Source organism: Panthera leo, chromosome D1, assembly GCF_018350215.1.
Source record: "Panthera leo isolate Ple1 chromosome D1, P.leo_Ple1_pat1.1, whole genome shotgun sequence".
In the NCBI taxonomy this organism is placed as follows: Eukaryota; Metazoa; Chordata; class Mammalia; order Carnivora; family Felidae; genus Panthera; species Panthera leo.
In genome coordinates, this window is record NC_056688.1 from 26,889,281 (window position 1) to 26,909,273 (window position 19,993).

General features: G+C 44.9%; 1 protein-coding gene across 5 annotated transcripts in view; it reads left to right on the plus strand.

Annotated features, from left to right (window-relative positions):
• Window positions 1-15,045, plus strand: part of APLP2 (amyloid beta precursor like protein 2) — an 85,889-nt gene extending 70,844 nt beyond the window's left edge. For 3 of the 5 annotated variants that reach the window (XM_042904210.1, XM_042904214.1, XM_042904212.1), the window contains 9 exons: window positions 934-1,092; window positions 2,164-2,292; window positions 4,915-5,014; window positions 6,544-6,696; window positions 8,262-8,297; window positions 11,353-11,438; window positions 12,613-12,687; window positions 13,063-13,218; window positions 14,503-15,045. In XM_042904210.1, coding sequence (XP_042760144.1) covers window positions 934-1,092; window positions 2,164-2,292; window positions 4,915-5,014; window positions 6,544-6,696; window positions 8,262-8,297; window positions 11,353-11,438; window positions 12,613-12,687; window positions 13,063-13,218; window positions 14,503-14,604 — 996 coding nt within the window. In that variant the 3' untranslated portion in view covers window positions 14,605-15,045. The remainder of the gene's footprint in view (window positions 1-933; window positions 1,093-2,163; window positions 2,293-4,914; window positions 5,015-6,543; window positions 6,697-8,261; window positions 8,298-11,352; window positions 11,439-12,612; window positions 12,688-13,062; window positions 13,219-14,502) is intronic. The other 2 variants (XM_042904211.1, XM_042904215.1) reach the window with 1 other exon arrangement.
• Window positions 15,046-19,993: the final 4,948 nt, after the last annotated feature.

Here is a 19,993-nt window from a genome sequence, read left to right on the forward strand (position 1 = left end):
TCATTCTTAGGCTGTGACTTGTTTTTCAGCAGCATTGAATTTTATTTATTTATTTATTTATTTATTTATTTATTTATTTATTTATTTATTGACTTCTTGAAAAGTCAAAGTCAGACAATAAAACAGTGATGCCAGTTCATCTCGGGCTTTGCAAGGATGTAACATTAGAATCAGCAGCAGCACCCACCCCACCCCCCACCCCCCCAATAGAACAGAGTGTTGTTAGGAACAGGGATTGCAATTTATAAGACTGGTTTGGGTTTCATAAAGCTGATTGCATTTAAATCAGTTTGTGTTTATGATGAACTGAAATCTTCTCAGGAGGTTAACACTCTGTTGGAACACCTTTTCTTTCTTAGCAATCATCTAGAAAATCTAAGAGTTAATTTCTATGCAGCCAGTGCATCCTGTGCAGGGAAATTTAAAATTTAGTTCCACAGCCTTAAACTTTACCTTTCAGCCTGGCCAGGTTTTCCACAGACAACTTGCCCTTCAGGACATCAGTGTGAATGACTCAGCATAACCTACCACATTACTGGGATATATTTCAAAATATAGTTCCTGTTGGTCTGTGTCTCAGGATTCGGATCTGGGGTGCCTTTGCCACAATGTGGAAAGGGCAGCATTCCTTCTTGCACAGGGCACGTTGAGAAAGCCCGCATAGGGGCTTGCCACACTAGTGATTTCAGGAGCAAAAGTGCTAAGAAGTCCACTGCCCCTCAGATTTAACATGCTCTCATTAGATTAGGAAGTAATTTTCCTGACAACAATCAGAGTATATTTACGTCTGTCTTACCCTTGCTTAACTCTTCTGGACCTGTTACCGGCTTACACAGGCTCTAGGTGAGGAGGCATAGTCCTGGGGTATCGCTGTTTGCTTAGACTTCCTCCAGGTACCATGAATTTCACGTTGTTCCTGCCTTCTTGGTTTAGCACTTCCAAGCTATGGTTAAAGCCCTAGAGAAGGAAGCAGCCAGCGAGAAGCAGCAGCTGGTGGAAACCCACCTGGCTCGGGTGGAAGCTATGCTGAATGACCGCCGCCGCATGGCTCTGGAGAATTACCTGGCTGCCTTGCAGTCTGACCCACCACGGGTGAGTGGTGTGCAGAGCCCAGAGAACAGTATACTCGAGGTCACCTCCTCTAAAGCAGCGTATGTGTAGAACATGTATGATGACCTGACACGGGTCAGCAAAAAAATTACATTTTTATGACGAGTTCTGGCAAGGGAAGAGAGGTAAGGAGAGAAGAAGGGAAAAAAGGTGTCATGTTCTAGTATGTTCTTACGTCACCTTAGCATTACACTTTATGCTTGCATATGCCACCAGTGATATGGAAGTGTCTTACCCTGGAAAAGCATAATCTGAGGATATGGGTTGGTAGTTACTCAATTATTGAATTTTTATAGTAGCTTTTTTTAATGCTTATTTTTGAGAGAGAGAGAGAAAGACAGATTGTGAGTGGGGGAGGGGCAGAGAGAGAGGGAGACGCAGAATCCGAAGCAGGCTCCAGGCTCCGAGCTGTCAGCACAGAGCCCAACGTGGGGCTCATACCCGAACCACGAGATCATGACCTGAGCCAAAGTCGGACGCTTAACCGACTGAACCACCCAGGCGCCCCTTATAGTAGCTTTACTTTCAAAGAATAAAAACTTGCCTTTTGAACACGCTGTTGTAATAAGATTATGAAGAAAAGGGTAAAGGGACTTATATCGAAGCCCCTGGTGCTGGTGGTCTCGTGCTTCTTTGTCCCTTCGCTCTAACCTACCTTGCTTTTGGGGGATGGAAATACTGGGAAGAATGGTATTGGTATCCTTCTTAGGTGAGCAAGCAGAGCCTTTTCTGGGTGACACAGGGACTGCCTACCTTGCAATTTAAGGTGTCGGACACTGAGCTTAGGAAAGAGGACAGATTGAGAGGGCTAGAGATTCTGGAAAATACTGTTCCTTAAGGAGCCAACATAACTTTGGAACTTAGTTTTTGGTACATTGTGTAGAAAGGTAGTTTCTTCTTACTTGAGAAGCTTAAAAGCTTTAAAAAGCACAGCTTTCCTTCTTGGTGCCCGGCTGGCTTTTACATTCTTAGGTGAGTTTTTTAAGCCTTGCTTTCCTGCCTGTTTTCAGTTCTCTAGTGCCTGGATATTCAAACTGCTGTTCTCTCTTGCAGCCTCATCGCGTCCTCCAGGCCTTGCGGCGTTACGTCCGTGCTGAGAACAAAGACCGTCTGCATACCATCCGTCACTACCAGCATGTGTTGGCTGTTGACCCAGAGAAGGCAGCCCAGATGAAATCCCAGGTACACTAGACACAGTCGAAATTGCCGCAGGAGAGTGTCTCTAGCGGGGAGAAGCCGCTTCGACCGTTGGTTGGGCAACACTGATAGCTGTGCTTGGAAAGTGATAAATGGCTTCCAAAGACATTATTAGATTACAAGAGGTGGTTTTTGCAAAAATACAGTTTCTAAGATCTCTTTTCCATACTTTGTTCTATTAAGTCCTTTCTCCGTAAAGAGTTTCTGAAAGTTTAGTGGAAAAACTAGACTATCTATCGTGTAGTATTTTACAGAAAAACAGCCATTTTTATATAGTGAGACTAGAAGGAAAGGAGAGACCTTGATCAGTGTATTAAATTAACAACTAGGGAATGAGTTGTGTGCCAGCAAGATCATAGTGCCACACCAGATGGCCCAGGAAGTGGAACTCTCTCCCTTGCAGACCTCGGGGGGAAACCCCAGCTGTCCCGTGTGATATTCGCTCTGTGCTCTAAGCCCTTAGTTCCAGTGAAGCTTGGCTGCTGAATTACATGAACTTCTGCATGTTCCCTGTGGTGTTATCTACACTCTGGGAAGTGGTGAATATGTTCAGCCTATTGTAATGTGCGCATTTGGTCTGGGATGTGAGTGTGGTGGTGTTCTTACCCCTCATGTGAGCTCAACAGCTCACCGTGAGGACACTGATGTCCAGTACCCTGCCCTGTGGTTCTTGTTCTCCTGTGGGCATAGGAACCGTCCTCAGTCAAATGGCTCCTTAATTCATCTGAAATATGACAATGTCCACACACGCCAAGACTGTGGGTGGTGCATTTTCAGTTTCCATTTGCATTTTTTCTCTCAGGCACTTATTACTCTGGTGCTTTCCCGTCAATTTACTTGATTGAAAGAATGGCAAATATAAAATTAAATTACTTTCATCCCTGCTTTTAAAGGTCAGAGAGACCTCAATCTACAATAAAAGCATCTTTCCATTTAATTTTTTTTCGTTTGGCCATGTTATATGGCTTCAAGCCCACATAATTAATCCATTGGCTTAGAGCACCCTCTTTAGGACGAGCATGGTAAGTGCCAGTGTAACCAGACAGGCATACCCGCCCTGACATGCCTCACTGTGGCCTTGGGGTGGACGTTAGCCCACATCACCTTTTATTTCCACCCCAAAACCTTCACAAGTAAATGACCAGTTTTGATGGCTTTTTTTTTCCTTTTTAAAAAGTATGAACAATCCGGAATTGTTGCATTCAGAAAAGGTAGTGAACTGTGGAACAGGGATGGTAGATAAGTCTTGATCACTCCTTAAAGTCAGGTTTATTTATACCTCAATGTAAAGTTTTGAAGGAATAACTAATCTAGTTAAATATGAATGAAATAGTTCTGTTATTCACCATGATAATCATTTCAAGCAATTACTTCACTAAGCAAAATCCGTGAATCGCCCCCTCTCCATGCCAGTCTGCTTTTAGCCAGTGATTTCATTCCTTTTTTTACCCCATCTAATCTGACTGGTGGTAAAAATGGACTCTTTCCCTCTTTCACTCAGCAAAACCTTACCGAGTATCTCGCATTGTACAAATTAGGGTTCTTTTGGGGCACCTGGGTGGCTCAGTCGGTTGAGCATCTGTTTCTCAATAATAAATAAACATTAAAAAAAATTTTTTTTATAAAGAAATTTTAACGTTTATTCATTTTAGAGAGAGGGGGGGGGACACAGAATCCGAAGCAGGCTCCAGGCTCTGAGCCGTCAGCACAGACTAATGCGGGGCTTGAACTCACGAGCCTCGAGATCATGACCTGAGCTGAAGTCAGACGCTCAACCGGCTGAGCCACCCAGGCACCCCTAAAATGAATAAACGTTAAAAAAAACAAAAGATTAGGTTTCTTTTAAGCTCAATTAGTACAGTTAGTTAAGTGCCTCATATAAAAATCAAATGAATAACTGCCTAGTGAAAGGTTTTAAATTTTGTTTTTAACTCAGAACACTCTCTGGATAAATTCTCAGATTGCCAAGGGGTATTACACACAGTCTGCACATACTCCTATACAGCAGCCCCCCGTGATCGGAGGCTTCGCTCTCTGCGGTCCGCCGTGGCCCGGAAGTGAATGATCCTCCTGATGTATCATCAGGAGGTTAGTAGTAGCCTACCTTTATGTCACAGTGCTACGTCACTCATCTTGCTTCACGTGGGCATTTTATCATCTCACATTATCACAAGAAGAAGGGTGAATACAGTATAAGAAGGTATTTTGAGAAACAGAGACCCCATTAATAACCTTTATTATAATTGTTCCACTTTATTATGTCATTGTTAATCTCTTACCTATGCCTAATTTATAAGTTGAGCTTTGTCATACAGGGAAAAAAACCCCAGTATACAGGGGACTCAGTATGGTCTGCAGTTTCAGGCGTCCATTGGAGGTCTTGGAATGTACCACCCACAGATAAGGGGGGACTGTTAGATTTCAGTGGTCAGTAAATAAGGATGGGGATTAATGGATTTCCTCTGCCTGGCTGCTTTGCTGGACTCTGCAGAGAATATACTTTTTCCGCTGATCTTTGCGGAAGTGTGTGCATGTGTCCTGTCTGCAAGCTTTGTCCTGGCCTGGCTCTGTTGGTAACGAGGTCTCTCCACCATACTATACTTCCAGGTGATGACACATCTCCATGTGATTGAAGAAAGAAGGAACCAAAGCCTCTCACTGCTCTACAAAGTACCTTATGTAGCCCAAGAAATCCAAGAGGAAATCGGTGGGTGCTGCGTTTGTACTGAGGTCTGTGAGGGACTTTGGCCAAGACTCAAGGGTGGCAGCAGTACAAGGGCCAGGAAGCTAGGCATTAGCACTCCAGGATTTAGGTCTGGAATTCACTGGGGCTTACGTGGCAAGTAAGGTCAAGGAGTAACCTGGGGACAGATGTACTGGCGGTGAGCCACAGAGCCTTGAGTTTCTTAACCTTTACTCTGTTACCGGAAGAAAAATTGAGGGTGTGAAATTGCAAGGGACCGGGGAGTTTCCTGTTGCCCTTTCCCCCTTAATTGCTGATGCATTTCAAGGCACCTATTTTACACACATTCTCACTTCCTCTCTCTCTTCTGGTCTTCTTTTTTTTTTTTTTTTTTTTGTTTGGCAAATATTTATTGTGTCTACTGTGTGTCACAGAGGGAAAATGGTGTAGACCGTATATCCTGGAGTCATGTTATAGTATGAGACAGACAGGAAAACAAGAAAAGGAGTGCCATGTGGGGGCATCAAATAGGGTGGAATGGTGGAGAGTGGCTGGGTGGTCAAGGGGTTTGTCTTGGGCGCAGTCACCTGGGACCCACATGACAAGAAGGAGCCATCCACGCAAAGACTACAAGGGGAAAAACATTGTTAGCAGAGGAAATGACTACTGCAGAGACCTGAAGATTAAGTCAAGTGTGGACACATTTGAGTAGATCAGTGTGACTAGAACATAGTGAGGGAGAAATGGGGCCAAAGAAGTTGGCAGAGACCAATTTGTTCAGAGATTTTAGCAAAATCAAGGAGTCTGGGTTTTATTCTAGGATAAATGGAAAGCTGTTAGAGAGCTTTAAACTAGGGAGTGACCAGATCTGAATTATGCTTTAAAAAAGAACATGAACTAAAGAAAAAATTACTTGGCTGCTATGTGCTATTAAAATTAGAAACCTGCCAGGAAGCAATTGTAAAAATCCAGGCGACAAATGCTGATCGTGGGCACTAAGATGGTAATGGAGGAAATAAACAGATGTGGGGGCTTTCGGGCACGTTGCAGACGAAGGGCGAACAGTGTGCTGCTGGGTTGGATGCCAGAGGTGAGGGACAGGAAGACATCGAGGGTAATGCCCAGCCTTCCATTGTCAGCAGCTGAGTGGATGGTGATGCCGCACTTGACTGAGGAAAAGCGTTCTCTTTATACATGATAAAATAGAAGTTGGACATTAAGTGGGGGTGTAAAGGGGGATGTTCAGTGAGCTGGAGGTCGGGCAGTAGATATGAGGTACAGATTTTCAGATCGTGGCCTATGGATGGCATTTAAAACTGTGCCGTCGGATGAAACCACTGAACCAGAGTGAGTTGGTAAAGAAGAGGAGTTCTGGGGCGCTGGGGTTCCGCGGTGCTACAGGGTCGGGGGTGCAGGCAGGAGGGAGTTGTCCACTGCGAGCTGGCGAGATGCTCCCCTCAGTAGATCCCAAGTTCTGTAATGCCATGAGTTAGCCTTGTTCACACTGGTGGTCCCTCTGAATGCCGCTTCCCTGCCATGCCTCTCTTTGTCAGATGAGCTGCTTCAAGAACAGCGTGCAGACATGGACCAGTTCACGGCCTCTATCTCAGAAACCCCCGTGGACGTCCGGGTGAGCTCCGAGGAGAGTGATGAGATCCCACCATTCCACCCCTTCCATCCCTTCCCGTCCTTACCTGAGAACGAAGGTGTGTATGATTGACAGCGCAGCTTCTCAGCGGCGCTGGGGGCGGGGATGGGCCGGTGGCCTGTGGTTGGAAAGTTGAAGGTAGAATTTTGAACCTGGGTTGTGTTAGGGGGGCTATTTTCTTGGTGACAGTTGGGCAGGGAGATGGAGACTGGATTCATTTAGCACCTACTGTGTGCAGGCACCATGCTGGGTGCCTTCAGATCCTTGGCTTCAGTATCACCATGAGGTTAGTAACATTTCTCCCACTTTAGAGAGATGGTTTGCTGAAATCCTCTTTTTTTTTTTTCTGGTCCTGTCAGCTGCCTTCAGAGTGTATGACACCTTGCATGTGGAAGTCACTCTGCTGCTTAAAGAGCACTTTCACGTTATATTAGGTCATTAGCTTTTCATAACAAGCTGGGGAGCAGGCAGTGGAGAGACGACAGAGGTGACTTTTCAAGGTGATACCTCTAGTGTTGGAGGTGATAAGAAGCCATGTCCCTCTGACTCTGTCTGGCACACTTTCTTCTATTCCTTTGCTGGGTCTTGATGTTTAAAAGGATCTTTAAAAGCTGTGGGTCTGCACCAGAAATAAACAAGCTGCTCAGCTCGGTGCCCTGAGACTAGGCTGTGGAATCAGTTTCTATTTATTTGTCTGCTGCTATTGCTGATGGTGGTGGTGATAAAAATAGTGGCCACAGCTATAGAGCCCTTATCATATGCCAGCTTTAGCTAAGCGCTGTGCACGGATGCTCTCATTTAATCCTCAAAATAGCCCTCTTAGGTAGGTACTGTGAGTGTCCTCATTTGGGGATTCCAAGATTTAAAGAGGTTAAGTGTCTGTCCAGGCTCACGTAGCCTGTGGGTGGAGAGTAAGGATTTGAACCCAAGCTGATGTGGTCCTGCAGTCCTGGGTACTGTCGCCTACCTCAGACCAGATGTAGCAGTGCTGGGACAGAGGCCTGAAGAAGGTACTGAATGGGGAGGATGGGGTACATCCAACTCAGCCTTCAGACTTAAACAGAATGCCTTCTGAACAAGTTACCCCAAAGGTACCAACTCGTATGGTTGACCCTGCGATAGTAAAATGGAATGTGAGAAAGGAGCCAGAGAAGTAAAGAGATCTCACTTTGTTCCTAAAACCTGCACTTACAAATCCCATACCTGCATGGGCTTGTAGGGTGGCCGTGCTTACGTATCCCATTTGGGGTGAGGGCATCTCGGACAGATCCGCACTAGGACCTTGTCTCCTTGTTAGAAAACCACAATCGATACTGACTGTATTTTTGTTATTTTCTAAGAAAAATAACTTTGTGGGCTAAGCTAAATAATTTGGGAATCTCCCCAAATTTCCCCCCAAGACAGACCTACTTCTTTCTCTCCTACCTTCCAGTCATATGTTGTAGCTCTTAACTGCTGGTTTGTTTATGGGATGTGTCAGGTGTGTTTTTAAGGAAGAATACTTTTTATTTACGTTATAGAGAAATTCTAAGATAGCAATTTTGAAAGAAGCCATTTTCTTTCTTAATCTCCTTTTTTGTGCTATTTTTTTTTTTTTTTTTTTATTGTTTTCCTTTCTGCTAGACACTCAGCCGGAGTTGTACCATCCAATGAAAAAAGGTTGGTCTGTCAAAGATGTTCCCTTTAAGACCTCCATTCCTTTGCACTTCCCCCATGTGTCGGGAGGCTCATTTTCTGTTTCATACCATCACCTGAGATTTTTCCACCTCATTTCTCCAGATGTGGCTGTGAAGGGAGCCAGAGTGGCCTTGGGTCCAGCACTTAGAATCTGGTGTCAGTGGTACTGGTTACAAGGTGCCCATCCTAAACTTTCCTTCTGGATATCCAGAGAATACAGAGTAATCAAAACATATTTTTATGAGACATTTCTTCTGGGTAGATTTTTTTTTTTTTTAAGTTCATTTATTTTGAGAGAGCAAGAGAGCGTGAGTGGGGGAGGGGCAGAGAGCGAGAATCTGAATGAAGCAGGCTTTGCGCCCATCTCCCAAACCAAGGGATCGTGACCTGAGCTGAAACCACGAGTCAGACACTTAACTGACTGAACCACCCAGGCGCCCCTCATCCGGATAGATTTTTAAATGTATATTCAACTTAAACAGGTTGGGTGGAATTGCTAGTATATTTGAAAATATGCTTAATTTAGGGGCAGGTGGAGAGTCGGTTCCTTTTACCTCTTCCCCCCTGCTCATCCCCCTCACTGCTCCACTACATCTTGCCCTTTCCTTTCAGCTGTACCCAGCCCTGTGTCTGTGCCCACCTGTCTGTCGCCACTAGTCTCCGTCTTGACTTTAGCATTACTCAAAACACTTAGAAGCTGATGGATGGAACGGGTTGTGACAAGTGGACTCTTGCTGTGTGGTAGTGAGTGTCCAAGCTTCAGAACAGGCTGGGACTGTGTAAGCGCCACGCCGAGTGCCTCGCGTACGTGGCCTCACTTCATGCACTGAGCACACCTACTGGCCGGGGCTTTAGCTCTCTCTGACAGATTAGGCGGTTGGAGAAGCCTCAGACTGCATGATTCGCTCAGAGTCCTGACTGTAAGAAATGGAGGAATCCGAACTCAAACCCAGCTGCTTTGTCTTCAGAGCCTATGCAGTTTCTGTCACATAAAAGGCTGCTGCATTTCCCCAGCTTGTTGGGTGGTCCACAGTCCCAGGGTCATTGTGAATAAGTGCATATGCTTCATGTTCTCAGTGTGTGTTTTATGAGCCTGCTGACTTCGACCAGCTGTGGATGCACCACACGGTGTTCTCTAAGAATTTGATGTTGTGGTTTGTGCCACGGCTTTTTCTCAGAAGAGTGCAATTTCAATCCTGTAAAGATCACTTCTGTGTTAAATGCTTGGTTTTATTCTACCTGGATATGCCTCTTCTTGGAGGTGACTCTGAACCATGCATCCTAGGTATTTACAGATAAAGATGAATTTCCTGGAAACTTACCTGGCTTTCGCCCACATACTTCAGTTGTTGTTAGTTGGAATAATTTAAACATTAACTTTTGTTTTCTTAACATCACTTGATTATGCCTTTTATAAAACCAAGGTGGTTTGGGTCAGTGTTTAAGAGAACACGTGAGTTTCACCACCAAAGGAATATCGGAACAGTCTAGACTGGTCATAGGACTTTAAATTAGTTGGTTCAGTGCCGTGTTATTTCTCATGTAGGATTCTGCCCTCTGACCTTTAAAATCCGGAGGAGGAGAGAGAAAGTGATGGAAGGGTTAGAATTTACTAGGCTTGTTCATCCACAGCCTTGCTGAGACAGCACCTTTCTAGATTCTTCCTTCTCAGTCGAAGTGCACTATTGCTGTTTCAGTGGCATTTTGAGACGATAAAAGCCAGGCCTGATTTAACTTACCCTAGAATCAAGTTGGGAAATTGCTCTTTAAGGTGAAAACTTTAGGAAAAACCAGTGTTATTTTGGGCTGCCTTCTGATGGGTGAACGCATTAGCTAGCCCGCACATTCCACACCTGCAGCAGCTGTTACTGGTGGTTCCGTGTCAACAACGAGCCTGGTTGTGAGCCGGAAGGCCTTGCTGTGGCCGGGCCTAGTGTCAGCCCGGGGACAGCAGTGCTTGGCATTTACTCATGTTTGAGTCCTACTCACATGCAGGTGATCACCTTAGAATGAGGAGTGTGCCATCCAGTTGATCTGTTTATAAGAGGTTCAAATTGCGGACGTTTATATTGAACTGTGTATCTTATTAATGAAAAACTCATAGAGTAGGTAGAAATCACATGCTTTCTGAAGCTAAAATAAGGAGGATCACTCCTCACTTTTCCTCTGCCTGGGTTCGTGCTGGGTTCAGTCGAGCCGCATCTTTGGATGCTGTCATTTGGCGTGCCACACACAAGTGATGTCGGCTCAGGTGATGTCTGACCTTGACAAGAGGAGTGTGGCTAGTCTTGCTCCCTTTACAGAAAGGAACCTTCCACCCTCGTGTTTGAATTCTCCCTGTCTGTGGAATGCTTCCTTCCTGCTCATTCTTGAATGACCACTGAAGATGTGACATCTGTGATCCAGGCCCTCAGAGGGTTGCAGGCTAGAGGGAGACACAGAAGAAAATGAGGATAAACAGTGATTTCGAGTGCTGTAAGCTGGAAATGTCTCCCAAGAGGAGCTGCAGCTTGAAGGACAACTAGGAAGGGTTGGAGGTCAGGGAGGGTATTTCAGGCAGAAAGAATTGCCTGTGGGATAAAATAAGATGCTTGAGACAAATGTGCACATTCATTGCTGGTGTGATGGTTCTTCCATCCAAAGGGAGCGAGCGCAGAGTGTTGAAGGAGCAGGTTGTGGGCTTATAGGCACTCGGTAGTATCACATACGGGTATTACATGTTTTTCTGTGCTAGAATGCCTCTGAACTCCACTTCTGTTTATCTTACAATAAACATTCTCTTCTGAAGGCTGTCATTCCGTTTTTCCAGGTTGGATATTAAGTAAGCACTCTCTCCTCCTCCATTAAACTCATCGGTCCTCTGAAAATGCCTGTACCATTCATCCTTATAGAGCACAGTGCATCCTCAAAAATGGGAACAAAGTAGCCTATCATGTCGCAGCGGGGGAGGTGATCAGTGAGGGCCCCTGCTTCTGTGAGGTTGGCATGAGATCAGCCCATCCTGGGAAACGCTCAGCTGTGATCTCTCTCCACACAGGATCTGGAGTAGGAGAGCAGGAAGGAGGACTGATCGGTGCTGAGGAGAAAGTGATTAACAGTAAGAATAAAGTGGACGAAAATATGGTGAGCCATTTCTCCCCTCCGCCCTGCCCTGTTTTAATTTTGAGACTAATTAGAATGAGTGGCATTGTTTTAGAGGCCTTCCAAATGAACCTCCCTGTGTTCACTTTCCATATGGTACAAGATGGGTGGACTCCAACTGGTCCCACAAATCTGCTGTATTCTTTAGCATCTGGGTATGAGAAGGAATAAAGAATTACTTTTCAGCCGTAGCTCTCCTCTTGCGATACAGTGGGGGAAATATATTTGTAACTAAAGATACGAATAAAATATGAAAGGCCATTTTCAAGTGAGTATAGAGATTTAATAACTTGTAAATGGAATAGAGTCGGGTTTGGTTCTTATATTGCCTTTGGTTTATACACACTATTAGTTATTCTATCATTTTCTATCACTGATATTTCTGGATTATTGTCAACTGAGTTTTTTTTTTTTTTGTTTCATTTTGTTTTTTTAATTTTGAGAGAGAGAGCACAAGCATGCACGTGAGCAGGGAGGGGCAGAGAGAGGGAGACACAGAAACTGAAGCAGGCTGTAGCCTCTGAGCTGTCAGCACAGAGCGCGACGCGGGGCTCGAACTCACGAACTGTGAGATCATGACCTGAATCAAAATCGGACACTTATCTGACTGAGACACCCAGGCGCCCCAATATTTATTTTTAATTGTTTTTAATATTTGTTTATTTTTGAGAGAGAGATAGATTGTGGGGAGGGGAGGGGCAGACAGGGAGGGGGACAGAGAACCTGAAGCAGGCTCCAGGCTCTGAGCTGTCAGCAGAGAGCCCGACAGGAGGCTTGACCCCACAAATCACGAGATCATGACCTGAGCCGAAGTCAGCCGCCTAACTGAATGAGCCACCCAGGTGCCCCCTGAGTTTGATATTTAAACGTGAATTGTTGGTAATTTATCCTGTAATGTCACTCCATAGTGGTTACCTAAAGGAAAAGGCAAGTGGAAGCACTTAGGGAACTAGCTGCAATACAGTAACTTGTGTCCACACTTGCTTCTTTAGGGGTTTGGTGAGTGGATTTAGAAGGACGTGACAGAACTGCTTGGTTAGTGGGTATCCTCAGTATCCACCTCCCTCCACCAAATCATAAGTGGAGTAGAAAAGAAGCTCCGTTTATGCTTAATGTCCCCTTCCACCCAGTTGCTGACATTTTTGTACCATTTCAGGTCATCGACGAGACCCTGGATGTTAAGGAAATGATTTTCAATGCCGAGAGGGTTGGCGGCCTGGAGACAGAGCCGGTACGTACGTGTTCAGCTCCGGAACCTAAATGCCAGGTTTCCCATGGGTCTCGGGTGCTTCTCTCTTGTCTTCTCATTTCAAGTGGAAAACGGAGAGACGCTCGGTGTCTCAAACTCTCAAAGACCCCCATCCCCAATTTCCATACTTTTGGGTAAGAAAGCTAAAATTAGGATCTCGATGGAGATTGGAAAAAGTGGGAGTTCTCCTCATAGGGATAGTCCCTTGGAAAGCAGCATCTCAGAGTTCCCTCAGTGTCGGAGTCACGACTCTACAGGGGCCTGGCCCTCCTTGAGCTGCTGGTCTCCCGCTCGCCATCTTTCACATTGTGCGAAGAGTCGCTGAGACCTTGTCGCACATCTACTTTGTTATCGTAGGAATCCGTGGGGCCACTGCGGGAGGACTTCAGTCTGAGCAGCAGCGCCCTCATCGGGCTGTTGGTCATTGCAGTGGCCATCGCCACGGTCATAGTCATCAGCCTGGTGATGCTGAGGAAGAGACAGTATGGCACCATCAGCCATGGGATTGTGGAGGTGAGTAGCAGGGGCTCTCTTGTGACTTGGCCTTGAGGTGGTGATGGTTTGCTCTGTGCAGTCAGGGAGGCTTATGGAATTCAGACATCTTAACTTCGTGGGTGCTGCACTTCAATTAAATTACGCACTGGATTATTAGATCATGTTTTGGAAGTCAGTCCCAACCGAATTATGTTGGTCCTATCACAAAGGGCTGTTGCCAGCTCCGACGGTGAATGTGAGGAAACCATAAGAGCATTTTATGCTGCAGAGGGTGAAAACTTCCTGAGTGTTTTCTTCTTTCAGGTATGTTAGATATTTGAGAATGAGGACTGTTGATACTCTTTTTTATTTTTGTTCTTGTTACTGACTTGTTTTTTTAAGGAGCAAACCAGGTATACGACCAATCAGGCAACCCTGGCAATCATGAATCTTAAAAATATGAAATAGAAGTAATATTTTTTTTAACGGTGGAGAAAAGCAACAGGAAATTTAGAGCCAGAGCAGGCTGTTTTCTGTTCCGTCTTCTGCTGGTTCATAATTAGAACTGCTTACCACTCATTTTGTGGTGGGGGATGGGAATGGCCGGGGTGTCTTGGTTCCAGAAAACAAATACAGTAAAGAATACGGTACGGGGCACCTGGGTGGCTCAGGCGGCTGAGTGTCCAACTTCGGCTCAGGTCATGATCTCACGGTTTGTGAGTTTGAGCCCCGCGTCGGGCTCTGTGCTGACAGCTCAGAGCCTGGAGCCTGTTTCGGATTCTGTGTCTCCCTCTCTCTCTGCCCCTCCCCTGCTCACTCCCTCTCTCCCTCTCTCTCAAAAATAAATAAACAAAAAAAAAAAAAAAAATATGATACCCTCTGGAAAATTGGTTCAGATGTATGTCCACCTCCTGCTGGACACCGACTTCATTGTGGAATTTCAGAGCTGGAAAAGACCCCAGGGATCTTGGGGTCCCAGTCCTTATTTTCTAGGGAACGCTCCCCTGTGCTGTCCTAAACAGTAAGTAGCAGTACCGAGACATGGTCGTCACCGTGGTGCTAGTAAATTCAATTCACTCTGTTCTCTAACTCGGACCAAGCTTTCAGGACTTGCACTTTCAGAAGCCTCTCTGACCCTCTTCTTTTCTTTCTCCTCCTCCTGTGTCCTCCCCACCAGCTCTTGTGTGGTGTCCCCAGTGGAAATGGGACACCCGGTTGACCTCGCTTCCCAGGGGAGTGCACAGCAAACACCTTAGGTCTTCTGACGTCCTGTGCAATTCTCTTGTGGTACAGTGCAGTGATATTCCGTCTCTGTTCCTCCAGGTTGACCCAATGCTCACCCCAGAAGAGCGTCACCTGAACAAGATGCAGAACCATGGTTATGAAAACCCGACCTACAAATACCTGGAGCAGATGCAGATTTAAGTGGGAGAAAGCAAGTGGCAGTGCCTGCTGGGGGAGGTGCTGCAGGTGGGCTAGAAGGGGTCCAGCATTTTGGATCAACTACTGGACCAGCAGTGCTTCCAGAGGATTCATCTGATGTGCAGACCTTCTGGATTGTTAGGACTCTAAAGTACTACTGTAGAATCACAATCTCCATTCTTTTAAATGGGTGAAAAATGTTAATATAACAATATATGATATATAAACCTTAAATGAAAAAATGATCTATTGCAGATATTTGATGTAGTTTTCTTTTTTTAAATTAATCAGAAATCCCACTTCCATTGTATTGTCTTACATACGCGCTCTGTAAATGGGAAATGTTGGTTTTTGGTGATAGACTGTATATGCAGGCCGTTCCAGCTGTATTGTATGCGTCACTCCTTTAGGCTCATTCACTGTCCTGGTTTTTATTAGGAAAAATAAAAAATAAAAAACCTAAGGCAGTATTCCCTTGTTAAATGAGCTAGCTTTCAGAAAGTTGCCCAGAAACTAAATGTTAAGGGGAACCGTGATTGACCGTTCAAACACTTCATGATACTCTTGCAAAATTATTTTAAAGGACCAGTTCTTTGGAAGTCAGGTGTTCCCAGTGCTGGGTACCTTGGTGTCCCAAGGAGGTTAAAAGCATTTGAGCCCCGGCATCTTTTAGTGAGAGCCTCACGTATACAGGTTAGGGCATCCACTACTGCTTTCCTTCTGAATCCAGTTCTTCCACAGAAATTAGCCTGTAGTTTGTATATGACGTTCTTCCACTGTCTGCCGTTACTGACCGTAGCTTTTTACTGCTCACTTCCCTTCCAAGTAACGTCCATATGTGCTGTCTTTTCCCCTTTGGACATTTTCCCCCGGAAGGCACTGGCCCTCAACCCTCTCCACTGTACCTTGACTTCTCTGCCCACCCTCGCCTGGCACCAGCCTCTCTGCTGTTCAAAGACCACAGTGGTAGGTGGCCATGCGCCTGGGAGGGAAGGTGGGGGGGCTTGCTTTGACGTGCAAGGAGGATGTTCCATGTTTTATGTGAAACGCTCTGTAGACACCGTGGAAAATTTTGGAGATTGTTTCCTTCACCTGAGTCTTTGTGATGCTTGTATAGTGGATGATGCTCACAGCTTTTTCTTTTTCTTCTGTTTTTGTTTCTTTCCTTTTTTTTCTCCTCCCCTCTCCCCTCTTTTTTTTTTTAATTCTGAAGGTTCTGGTAACCTGTGGTGTATTTTTTTCTATTTTCCTGTGACTTTTTTTTTTTTTTTTTTTTGTCTGTCTTCTTCTTCCTCCCCTTCACCTTATCCATGTGTCTTCCCACTATGCACAGATAAAGTTCACCCACAAACTCCTTAATCTGATCTGTGGAGAATGTACAGTTTAAACACATCAATAAATACTTTAACTTCCACCAAGACTCCTTGTGTCATTGGCCCGCTGTTAATCCGTGGTGACGGTTTTAACCCTTCTGCCCTCCAGACTCTGGGTGTCGTCCTTCCCTAGGGGACTGCCGAGCCACACCGCAGGGGCAGGGGTTCGTTCGCTCCAGCGAGTTAGGCTCTTAGGCTTTAATTCCACTTTTCATTTAAAAACTAAGGGAACTTAGCAGAAACCCATGGGGGAGGGGAAGGAAAAAAAAAAGGTTAGAGTGGGAGACAGCCAAAGCATAAGAGACTCTTAAAAACTGAGAACAAATTGAGGGTTGTTGGGGGGTGGGAGGGAGGGAAGGGTGGGTGATGGGTATTGAGGAGGGCACCTTTTGGGATGAGCACTGAGTGTTGTATGGAAACCAATTTGACAATAAATTTCATATATTGAAAAAAATAAAAAAATAAAAACTAAGGGAGCCCTGCTGGCTCAGTCAGTGGAGCATGTGGCTCTTGATCTTGGGGTTTTAACTTTGAGCCCTACATTGGGTGTAGAGATTACTTAAAAAAAATAAAATCTTTTAAAAAAACTAAGGGAAAATGCCTTCAATCTGAAGGCAGGTATCTTTGATTTCCTCCACCATATTTTATGTTTTCTAAAATGCTAATTTGGTTAAAACTTGGACTTCTTGATTACTTCCTGTTTGTTTATTTATATTTTTTAAGAGAACAGGATGGGGGAGGGGCAGAGGGAGAGAGAGTCGTAAGCAGGCTCCACACAGCATGGTGGCCAATGCAGGGCTTTATCCCAAGACCCTGGGATTGTGACCTGAGCCAAAATCAAGAGTCTGATGTTCAACCAGCTGAGCCACCCAGGTGCCCCGATTGTTTCCTCTTTAAAAAAAAAAAAAAAATTCTATTTATGTAGTTTTAGTCTATAATCTGGGTGATTGTTTTATCTTGTAGCCTTTTCTTGTGAATTTGTAAGTTTAAAATTTCGTAGGAGCTGCTTTACTATTTCTTTTGACATCCCTTTTCATGATGACAAATCTGAGTTTTTATGTATCAGAATTTTAAGTTTTCTTTAAATTACATCTTTCCTTTTGAGCTATTCATTTCCTATAAATGTGTAGCAATCATTTATTTGATCAATGGTCAGTTAAAAGAAAGGGTGGGGCACCTGTGTGGCTCAGTCAGTTGAGCGTCTGACTCTTGATTTTGGTTCAGATCATGATCCTGGTGTCGTGGGATCGAGCCCTGTGTTGTGCTCTGCACTGTGTGTGAAGCCTGCTTGAGATTCTCTCTCTGTCCCTTTGCTTCTCTCCCCCCGGTTGCGTGTGTACACACTCTCTTTGTAGTAGTAAAAAAAGTAACAAGAGGGAAAGTTAGTTGAGAGTTTTGTCCAGCAAAATTTAATTTGAGCTATTGATATTTATTAATACAAGTCTTTTCTTTTTGGAACTGGAAACAATGAGTGGGGCCTGTGTCTGGACTTTCAGAGTATTTCCAGCCCTGATTTCTGTTTAATGATGTACCACTAGGAGGTGCTATTTTCTCATTGAAGGAGGTTTGTTTACCTGCCGTCTGCTTACGGCTCTTTGTCCCTGGGGGTGGTTTTCACTGGTGATTTAAGTGTTTTTTAATGTCCAGCTCCATGTAGAAGAGTAAATTCAGGGGCTAATCTTAGCATTCTTACCCCAGCTGAGTGTAATGCCAGTTTACATACGTGGTGCAGTTAAGGTCACATTGCATATGCGTCTGTAAATGTACATGTGTACACATACAATGCATGTATCTTGCTTACGGTTCTAGAATATAATGAATGTGCATGTTACGAACCTGTGGCCAGGAAGCACCATGGAACAAACCAGTTGAACAGGCTGGTTCTTTATAACCATCAGCACTTCCCCATCTGCCTCTTCCTCCTGCGTTGGCCACTTACATGGCTATCAGGAAAGCCATGGGGGGAAAAAAAACAAAAAAACTTAATTTTTAAAGGCAGTTTCTGCCAGAGTGGTCTCAAAAGCGTTGTCACTTGACCTTCTGCAATATCGGCTGGGAAGTGTAGTTTGAGCATTCCTTATCTGGTTCCAAATCTAACAGCCCAGCTTCATTTATTTTAGTGCTTGCCATCTGCTAGCTGCTTTACATGCAGTGTCTCATTTAATTGTCTTAACCTTTACAGCATGGGTGTTCTTATCTTAGAGAAAGCGGAGGCCTTTCGATTGGTAAGGGATGGAGCAGAGATCCAGGCTCAGAGCTGTTCCAGTAATTGCCTTGTTCGCTGTACCTCTGTCCTGGAGGACAGTAGGTCCTGGGGGTCATCCCACAGCTGGTGCCTGTCAACTAGGACCCATCCATCTGGTTGGCTATTAGGACTTTTATCCATTACCAACATTCCAGTCGATGGGCCCCAGAGGAGTTTGGGGCTGGTGAAATTGCAGTGTTTTCACTTACACATCCATTACCCATACATGGTCAGTACGGAAGCAGCTGGGATTAGACTCGAATGTGCTGGCAACTAGGCTCACAGGCCTCCCTCACCCTGGATTGATCTAGATACGCAGATATGATACCTATAAAGAGTATGTTTTTTCATTTTGAAAGGAAACGCCCACAGCGATGAGTGTGTGTCCAGCAAGGACTTCCCAGCAGGCCTCACCCTAGACCAGCTCCACTCTGCTCCCTGGTGGCACCGTCCCCTCTTTGGGGACTGAGAGAAACTTACTCATCTCCTGGTTTCTGCCTTGGTGACTCAGCTTTGCCTCCTGGGGAATGTGGCCCTGCCCACCTTGTCATCAGCAGCAGGGGCCAGCAGTTCCGAGCTGACTTTGGTGCGAGGCCCTCCTACCTCCCTGTCTGCTCTCAGTTACAAATCAGAGCCCAGCAGCTGAGGTCTGAGCCAGCCCAGGTGTCCTGGCAATCTCCTCTGGTTTCACTTGCTGTCACACTGATACTCTTACCCTAGGAGACACGAGTCCCTCAGATTTGCAGGAATCCCAAGGGTTTGCTCTAAAGGAACGTACAGTCTTACCTTATTAGAAGTGATGGGCATGCAGAAAATGAAGAGAAGGAAGTAGAAGGGCCCTCATGGCTTCTCTCATTTCACAGTTGAAACATGCCCACAAGGTCACATGCCAATCAGTGCAGAGCCAAAGTCTGTGGTATGTGCAACAGGTTCTTTTTTTTTCTGGGACAAACGGTAAAGTGGTTCTTCTAAAATAAGACTATCTTGCCTTTGTTACCTACTGTGAAATGGGGTACTTCCATCTGGGGGTACTTCTGTCTTAACACTCCTTAACTGCAGGCTGTTAGTATGAAACCGCTGTAGAGAAGCCTAGGTGTCCAGAGGATGGGACAAGAGACAGAATTCAGATACTTATTTCTGTATTCTTGAAATGGATGGGGCATTACTTGGGAGTCTTCAATAGTTCCATGGCCAAGTTAGCCTAACTAGCTCTGATCAAACTTCAGATACTGAAGTCAGTGGCTCTGACTAGAGTAGCAACCTCCATCAATAAAACATTTTTAGGGGTGCCTGGGTGGTTCTGTCGGTTGGGCATCATGATCTTGCGGTCTGTGGGTTTGAGCCCCACGTTAGGCTCTGTGCTGACAGCTCAGAGCCTGGAGCCGGCTTTGGATTCTGTATCTCCCTCTCTCTCTGCCCCTCCCCCTCTCATGCTCTGTGTCTCAAAAATAAATAAACATTAAAAAAAAAGGAAACATCTTTAATATGTGCCCTATATGTATAATTATTTGAAAGTTATATATATATATATATATATATATATATATACACACACACACACACACACACATATATATGTATATAATAAAGAGAGACTTGGAAAGTATAAAAAAGATGAAATTACTTTTTTGAATGTTATCTAATAGAGCCTTTTTGGGTCCAGTAAAATATTACTAGCTTTAGTGCAAGCAAAGTGATTGCTTTCATTCTGTCGCAACCAATTCCAGAGCTGATTCAGGTTTCCTTAGTTTTTATTGGACGTCATTTTCTGTCT